We start from the raw sequence: 9,583 nt of genomic DNA, 5'->3' as shown, positions 1-9,583 counted from the left end.
GCTAATTTCTTCTCTATTTCAGGCGGCAGCAAGCACGTCAACGGGATCAACTGGATTTGGTATGTTTTCTCAAGCCACGAAAAAATTGTAATTCTTTTTGCACGTCCCACAAAATAATGGTTATGTACGGGCCCTGAAAATAGTCGAGTTCTGTGAAAGGAATCTTGTGTGATGTGGCTGGCAGTGTTTATAACGTAATGTGGACAGGAAAATAACTGTGCCAGTGGAACAGGGACCGCAAAGGGGAAGATTTATTTTCATAGTCATTTTTATGTTTGTTATTGTACCCGCTAGGCCCACAACATATTCTTTTGAGTGTTAACACTGAAGGCCATATTTCAGATGTGGAGGTCATGGCTGAAGCACGTGCTGGGGACCCACTTCCCACTTCACGGCGCATCTCACAAGGGGATTATCCAGAAGGCTGTATGTAAACATCTATCACTGCAGTTCACTGTGCCGTAACGGGGATGTCACTAGGAGATTGGTGCACATCTTTTCTCCTGTTTTTGCACCAGAGAGAAACACAACATGCTTAATCCTTTTTCTTTATTTTTTTTATTGCGGCATGTGGGAGAGTAAAAAGGGAAAATATCACACAAAGAAAAATTTGTATTTTTGACAGCTGCATACATATCTTCTCCCTGTTGCCCATGTCTTGCAGCCATTATACTGGATGGACTACTACTGGAACCTCTGGCGCCGTACCAAACAGTCAGCCAGTACGGGTTTCTCTATACCTTAGTTCCAGTTGATCGTGAGGAAGCCGTAAAGAAGGATGTGAGGCACATGGGAACACAAACAGCTGTTCCTTTGTGTACGTTAGGTACTGAGAAAGAGCACTTATTGTGCAAAGGTTGAAACGTGTATTTGTACACAGGCACTCAGACAGAGTTTGTTGCGTCGAGCACAACTGTGCAGACTGAGCTTAGCCTTCCTCCACAAACTTCCTTGGCACTGGCTGAAGGTGTCCCAGGGGACATGAGAGGCAGCGAAACTGCATCGCAGTCTACGTACCAATATTTCGATACTGGTGTGCAAAGGGCCTCAACTCCAGAATCAGGTACAGCGCCAGATGTAGTGCCAGAACTCGATACCACGTTTGGATCGACAAGGTACGTGACTCTGATGTGCGGTTTTACAGACACCTCTAGTACCGTAGGTACCTTTAGCGTCCTGCATACAGAGGGTTTAGACATAGTAATGGTAGCAACTGGAAATTCATTGCGTTATATTTATTGCTGAAGAAATGAAATGTTGCCTTGCGATCACAGTCCGTAATCGTTAGGTCTCTTACAGAAGGCCATTTCATTACTTCAGGTAGAAGATGAGACAAAGAATTTTCAGTCGTTTATGTAGTGAACTCCCTTTAAGTTAAAAATGGATAAATTGAAATTTATGCTTCACTCAAACACACAGTGGTTTCCCTGGTATACTTACTGTGTTGTAAAATACATTCAATGGCTCAAATTACTGCTTAGCTCAAGCAAGCTCTAATGGATACTGGGCGGGATGAAGTTACTGATAGTTTACTGTAATTTCTTAGTGTAACCCACATACATCACCCTAAACATCATTCACAGGCATGATTTAATCTTTTACATGCAGCATCCCCGACCCACATGATGCTACACTTCATACGCCGGACATGGTGGAAAGTTCTGACGATGAAGAGTGAGTTGAATATTCTTAGTGCTGTGATAATGGAAAGAGTTGCATTGCAAACTCTGCCTTCGGCAGTGATGAACTCAGCAGCCCTCCAGGGTCCCATCATTCAAGACCCTATATACATCAACTGTGAGTCCGTGGCCATGGGCAAAGAAACAACACCTCATATGTGCATGTCTCCTCCTTTTAGGGATGAAGGTGAAAGCCAGTAGTAATGTATCAGCTCAAGTATCCGGAAACTCACATCTTCGTCTGGACGCCATTAATTAGCAATTAGAGCAATTTGGGACCCCCCACAGTAATTAGGATAATTCAGGGAGTCATTACACTAATTGGGGATCATCTAAGACACGTCCAGACCACTGTGTGAGTTTCCGGCTACTTGAGCTGATAAAAAATAAAAAAATAGATAGAGATAGAGTGGAGAGAAGGGGTTTAGTGGAAGATCAACGACGCCATCTTGTAGAAAGCGGTCCGGAACGGCCGCTGACTGTCGCTGGGTGACGGAGCACGGAGGCAGGTTGCAAAGCATCGCAGCACCAGTTCCGGACATCCTGTGACGTCAGCTGTGACGTCATCATGGCATGTCTGGGCAAGTTAGGACAGCTCTGGACATGCAAGGAGAAAAACACTCGTAATACAGAGGCTGGGAAAGCAAGAGTATGCAAACCATCAATAGCTAACAAGAAAAAACAATTAGTTACACAACAAATGAGCCCACCAGAACAGGAGCGCAGAACGATGCGACTGCTCCATCCGAGAGGCAGGCAGAAACTGACTCGTAATGCTTTTTTGTCCTGTATAAAGCCCCGCAGCTGCACCCCCTAGCGGTTACTTTCTCAACTAATCTCACAACAAAATTATTAAGAATCACGCCAGCACTACTGCCGTTCCCAAGGCAGAAGATGATAGAAAATGCCGGGGATGCCCGGTCAACAGCAACCAGCACTGGCACGAAAATCGCAAACAAAGCGGGAACAAAGTTGACGAAAGCATTAGTTACACAACAAATCACCTCACCACAGCAGGAGCGCAGACCGATGCGACTGCTCTCCGTGACAACCAGCCAGAAACTGAGCGAGCGCGGGGAGCGCACGTCTTCTCCCAACGAGAGCCAGAGGTGGACTGACGTAAGCGCCACTCTACGGGTGCTACGCATGCGCGCGCTCGTAGCGCCCTCTGCGCGCTCCTACCGCCACCTGCGAGAGGCTAAGTGAGAAGAGCATTCCTGCGCCCCCTGCTGGCCGTTCTCATTGGTCCAGACATCATCCTATTGTCTCGGGGCTACCCTGTTTTTTTTTTTCCACTAATGCTCCTTTGGTCAATCTGCAGTGAAGCCACGGTATGACGTCATCACGCACCTGCGTGCGCTCTAGACAGGGAACCCTATTATTTATTGAATCGCTATCCCAAGATTATTTCCTCTATTGTTCTATAACGATTGAATAGGAAACTATTGCAGAAGAGCACCATGCATGAAAGCTGATCGTAGGAATTCCAAAGTCTTACTAAATGAGACTTGCAAAAGAACAAAATATCCTAAACACGTAACTCCATCAACGACAAATAAGAGGACTAGGCACTCAACAAATCAACACAGAGTACGGGTAACCAGGAGCGCAGCACTCAGGGCAGCACTATTGTCAAGACAACAATGTTCCTTGTCAAAAGAGAAAAAAATACTAAGCGTCAACAAAGGAAAGCATGCATATCGGGGCATGTCAGGACATGTCAGGACAAATCGTACGACTCCTGGGCAACAGAGGAAAACAAACACTTGAACAGAGTGAAAAAGGCACTCACCATCATTTTTCCTGTTCACAGCATTCCCTCATTGTAAATCCGCTCGTCACAAAATCCACCTGCATCGTCGAACACCATTCACCAGTGACGAACCACATCCGCACCCCATCAGAGGCAGACAGAACCCCACCGAAGCTACGCTCTTCCACTGACGGCCAACGCCAGGTGCAGAATTTGCGTGTCGAGACCCGTCAGTGTTCAAGAGAGAAGTGAATCCTTGCGCCCCCTGCTGGCGGTTCTCATTGGTCGTGACGTCATCCTATTGTCTCAGGGCTACCCTGTTTTTTTCCACTAATGCTCCTTTGGTCAATCTGCAGTGAAGCCACGGTATGACGTCATCATGCACCTGCGTGGCTCAAGGACGCGTGCGCTCTAGACAGGGGACCTATTATTTATTGAATCACTATCCCAAGATTATTTCCTTTATTCTTCTATAACGATTGCATAGGAAACTATTGCAGAAGAGCACCATAGACAAGAGGAGATTGTAGCATTTCATTCCCAAAGTCTTACTGTACAGGAAAAAAAAAATGGTTCAGCAAGACATAAAGTCACACATCTGTCCCCCTCGCGGTTACTCTCTGAACTAAATGAATCGCAAAATTATTAAGAATAGCTCTACTCCCATTCAAGGCAGCACTATCGTCAAGAATATGCCTTGTACAAAAAGAAAAAAACTACATGTAGAAGGAAAGCATGTCAGAACAAGCCCAGGCATGTCAGCACATGTTTGTCAGACAAGGGGGGAAAAAGCGAAAAGAAACAAAGAAGGAAACCAGCATCAAACTATTTCTAAGCACACGCACTCCTCTTATTCAAAAACAGTGCTCATCATAAATCTGCCCAGGACAATACACACTATTTTTCTATTGCCACACTTTTTTCCAGTAACGGTCAATGCATTGCTACAGACTGCGTGACGTCATCACATCCTGTCTGAAGAAGACACCGACAAAGACTCCTATTATTTATAGAATCGCAAGATTATTTCCTTTGTCCTACTCTTAATGACATTGATTCTCTCATTAAAATTCAACAAAAAAGCACCCCGCATATTAACGATTTTCACCCCAAAGGCTCATCATGGTCATTAGAATTACAGTAAACTGCCACTGCTCTTTTAAAATAATAAGTGAGACCACTCAACATCACCTCCAGGCTTATGTAATACGTGACCCTTTCTATGCTCATACATTCGTTGTCTGAGGCTACACCTGCGAGCAAAAAAGGCGCGGAAGCCGGGTGGGCAAAGTTCCATTCGCGCATTGCGAGCATAAAGGCGGGAAAGCCTGGGAGCAAAGTTCTATTCGCGCATTCCAAAGCACAAGACAGAACGCCTTTACGGGAACACGATAGCATTCCTATACTATATTAATGATTATTGCATTGCAGTTTAGAAAAACTACAACTAAACTATAATTTTAGGAGCCCATTAAAATTCTACTTTCTATGGAAACTATAATTGCCCTATTACTTGGATCGCTACTAATGAAGCGCTCCAAATTTTTCTCTCTTCCCATTTCAGCCTTGTCATGCAGGGAAGCAGACTCATATCCAAAATAATTAATTTACACTGAGGGTGCCGTGCTTCAGGAATTCCTATCCTGCGCTCAGATGCAAGCATTTCTTCACGGATACCTTTAACAGCTGACTTCCTCAACATATCGAACACCCAACAAAATCAAACAAACAATCAGAGAAACCCTCTTCTCAGCTGTACCATGCGACTGTCTTCTTCGTAAAATCGGTGATCTGAGGAAGAGAGCAGCGAAAAATTGCGCGCACTTGTGCTTGACTTAAAAAAACCTGAAGCATATGCCAATAAACCAAGAAAAAGACACTCATGTCTGGTATCTGATAGTGCCACGTACACAGACGCATTGTCGCAAAGAAAGCACAGGACAGGGATACACAAATTTCCTTAGGTGAGCAGGGAAAAGGCTTAAGACCTCAGGAATAATAGCAGAGTCACTGGACATCGCTACGCGGCTAACACAAGATAACAACAACAAGATAATAGCGGCGGGTAAAATTGCAACACTGCTAAACAAGCCCCAACATGCCATCATGACGTCGCAAACCAGGAAAAAGAAGCACGCGCGCGCACACAGCAGCTCAGGAATGCACAAGGAGAGGTGCTTTATAGGAATTTCTACTCCACACACTCAGATACCAGCATTTCTGCACAAATACCTATAACGGCTGACTTCCTCAACATATCGAGGAAAGCGAATACTAACACTCAACATATAACAAAAAACAAACAAATTCCATTCTCATGAACTCTCTCCTCTGCCGAGCGGCTTTCTCCTGCTCTACCTGGATGCTGACTGTTTCCCCTCATCTACATTCTGAGTAAAAGCCGTGAAAGGAGAAAAGAACCGCGAAAAATTACACGCATGTGTGCTCCAATAGCTGTAACTGCAAGAAACCGTAGCGCACGCCAATACACTGAGAAAAAGACACATATTTCTACCACCATATAATTCTTGCATAATGCCACATACACAGTCGCATTACCCTTGCGTAAAGAAAGCACAGGACAGGGATACACAAATTTCCTTAGGTGAGCAGGGAAAAGGCTTAAGACCTCAGGTCACCACACATCGCCACGCGGCTAGCACAACATGACAGCAACAAGATACTAGCAGCGGGAAGAACTGCAACACTGCTAAACAAGTCCAGACATGCCACGATGACGTCACAAATCAGGAGAAAAAAAAGCACACGCATGCACGCACAGAGGACAATGCATTAAACACACGGAGCGCTCAGGAATAATCGTAGCGTTACCGCACATCGCTACGAAGCTCAACGTCTAACACAAGACGACGACAACAACAAGATATTAACGAAGGGTAAAAATTGCAACACTGAACAAGTCCAGACATGCGACATCGCATACAAAACACTGCTCATCGGGGAAAAGGCCTAAGCCTGCGGCGGATCATCATAGAGCATACACAACTTCATTTTTCTATTTTGCGTAAACTAAACGCGGTCTGCTTGGAAAACGACGTACAAATTTTCTTAGGGAGCAGAGAAATATAGAAATTTGTACTCCGTGCTCAGATACCAGCATTTCTGCTTAAAAACCTGCAAAATTAAGCTCTGCTTACTTCGTTAAGATATCGAACACCCAACAAAATCAAACAAACAACCCCACTTCCACTAGTAGAACACTATTCAGCTTTTACGCAGGAGGCTTTCTTCTACATAAAAAGTAGAGAAAATAAGAAAAGAGCAGCGAAATATTACACGCACTTTTGCTCGCCATAGCTATAAGAGAAAAAAAATAAATAAAAGAACGACGCACACGCTAATAAACTGCGACAAAGACACCCTTTTCTGCTATCAGATAATTATTGCATAATGCTAAATACTCATTTGCATTGGCCCTGCGTGAAGAAAGCACAGGACAGGGATACACAATCTATCTTAAGCGAGCGCAGAAAGTCACTTCTACTCGAACAGCTTATTACCATAAAGTCTGAATTTTTGCAAAGAAAATAAAGTCTGAACAGCGCTACGAAGGTGACAGACACATACTAACAAACAAACAAACACTTCTTCGAGTCTGTATTATCTTTTAAAAAATAACGAAAGCACACATAAAAAAATCAAATCGGATAGGTAGCCTACCAGACGTTGCGCCTTAAAGTTGGCTGCACGCAATGCGCGAAAGCATGCTGTGAAGCCAACTTGCGGTTTTGCTGGATGCACATGAAGTCCGATTCCAATTGGAAATCGCGCTAAGGACGTGCCAAACGTGGAATTTTCGCAAGATTAATCCCAAAACCTGGAATTCTGTTCATTTTAGCGGGAATGCTGGCGCTTGTGCACCATTATTCGAAATTTTCGAATATTCGAATTTCTCGATTATCAAATTTTCGAATGCGAATAGGGTTCGAATATCAACAATATTCGAACAATATTCGAAATTTCGAATATTCGCACACCTCTAGTGAATACTGACACTCAACGATATATAACAAAAAACAAACAAATTCCATTCTCATGAACTCTCCTCTGCCGAGCGGCTTTCTCCTGCTCTACCTGGATGCTGACTTTTTCCCCCCTCACCTACATTCTGAGTAAAAGCAGTGACAGAAGAAAAGAACCGCGAAAAATTACACGCATTTGTGTCACAGTACAGGGATACACAAATTTCCTTAAGTGAGCAGGGAAAAGGCTTAAGTGGTACCGCTCAGGAATAATCGGAGAATCACCGCGTATCGCTACGCGGCTAGCGCTTGAACAGCGCTACGAACGTGACAGATACATACTAACAAACAAACAAACAACAGCAGGACCGGCGTCGGGCACTCATAAAATACCCTGCCCAAAACAAAGACTTCGCCAGGTTCGCGAGGCAATTCCATTAAAAACGCTCGTCCTATCCTACAGATAGCAATGCAAACGCGACTGCGCTTATTTTTTAAACCACTATTTCACGCAATAGTACATAAACGTATCACTCGTGCCACACGAAAAGGCAAACACTTACTTGTCAAGTGGGGTCCCAGCGCGTGCGCGCGCGCACACACACACACAGGCACACACACACACACACACACACTAACATTTTCACACTCACAAACACAAAGTCTATTTTCACAACCACATAAATCCATATTATTCCTCAGGTCAATAATTATCCTGCCATCGTCAAAAGACGGCACAGACATGTATGCTTACGCAAGACAATCGGTCCTCGTTCCGGATGTAATAGGATATCGTCACTCGGCCGGCGCGAACCAATAAAGAAAGAAAGGAATGCATGTTCGCTACGAAGAAAACGGTGCCGTGCTTCTACGCAGCGATCATTATACAGACGCGTAAATGTGAACATCATTCGCTACACACTGTAGCTCTCATCATTTTTAAACCAAACCGTGTTCATAGGTCTTCACTAAATAGGTGAGCCGATAATGACTCCAAATAAAATAAAATAAAATAATCATTCCAGCATCGCTGGCTGCAAGCTTGGGTACCCAACAGAGCAGCGCGCTCCTATCAACACGCCTTGGGCTGACCTTACACACCCGAAGCCTTTTCTGAATGCATTCTGCCGGCGCTGGAATAAAAGATTTATCGCGAGGGTACTACGATGTCAGCTCTGTTGCTGTTTAAGTGATAAAACAGTGCGCTTACTCGGGCAATCGCGCGCGTCCAAACCGCGAGAACGGGTCCGCGTTGCGCTCGCGCCGCGGGGAATCGCACGCGTCGCGAGTCCAAACCGCGAGGCCGGGCCCGCGCGCGCGCTTCGCGGTTCGGGCGCACTGTTTTATCACTTAAACAGCAACAGAGCTGACATCGTAGTACCCTCGCGATAAATCTTTTATTCCAGCGCCGGCAGAATGCATTCAGAAAAGGCTTCGGGTGTGTAAGGTCAGCCCAAGGCGTGTTGATAGGAGCGCGCTGCTCTGTTGGGTACCCAAGCTTGCAGCCAGCGATGCTGGAATGATTATTTTATTTTATTTTATTTGGAGTCATTATCGGCTCACCTATTTAGTGAAGACCTATGAACACGGTTTGGTTTAAAAATGATGAGAGCTACAGTGTGTAGCGAATGATGTTCACATTTACGCGTCTGTATAATGATCGCTGCGTAGAAGCACGGCACCGTTTTCTTCGTAGCGAACATGCATTCCTTTCTTTCTTTATTGGTTCGCGCCGGCCGAGTGACGATATCCTATTACATCCGGAACGAGGACCGATTGTCTTGCGTAAGCATACATGTCTGTGCCGTCTTTTGACGATGGCAGGATAATTATTGACCTGAGGAATAATATGGATTTATGTGGTTGTGAAAATAGACTTTGTGTTTGTGAGTGTGAAAATGTTAGTGTGTGTGTGTGTGTGTGCCTGTGTGTGTGTGTGCGCGCGCGCACGCGCTGGGACCCCACTTGACAAGTAAGTGTTTGCCTTTTCGTGTGGCACGAGTGATACATTTATGTACTATTGCGTGAAATAGTGGTTTAAAAAATAAGGGCAGTCGCGTTTGCATTGCTATCTGTAGGATAGGACGAGCGTTTTTAATGGAATTGCCTCGCGAACCTGGCGAAGTCTTTGTTTTGGGCAGGGTATTTTATGAGTGCCCGACGCCGGT

The 9,583-nt window shown here is 44.9% G+C and overlaps 1 protein-coding gene across 1 annotated transcript; it reads left to right on the top strand.

The window, feature by feature from the left end:
* The first annotated feature begins 353 nt into the window (after positions 1–353).
* Positions 354–1,880, top strand: LOC135375568 (uncharacterized). The gene is made up of 6 exons (XM_064608244.1): positions 354–426; positions 665–826; positions 881–1,115; positions 1,609–1,674; positions 1,741–1,797; positions 1,859–1,880. The coding sequence occupies exons 1-6, from the start codon at positions 354–356 to the stop codon at positions 1,878–1,880; spliced, it is 615 nt and encodes a 204-aa protein (XP_064464314.1).
* The last annotated feature ends 7,703 nt before the right edge of the window (positions 1,881–9,583 follow it).

The sequence above is a fragment of the Ornithodoros turicata genome, unplaced genomic scaffold, assembly GCF_037126465.1.
Source record: "Ornithodoros turicata isolate Travis unplaced genomic scaffold, ASM3712646v1 ctg00000895.1, whole genome shotgun sequence".
Taxonomy (NCBI): Eukaryota; Metazoa; Arthropoda; class Arachnida; order Ixodida; family Argasidae; genus Ornithodoros; species Ornithodoros turicata.
Note: the sequence above shows the minus strand (reverse complement) of the source record. Positions and strands in the feature narration are given on the sequence as shown.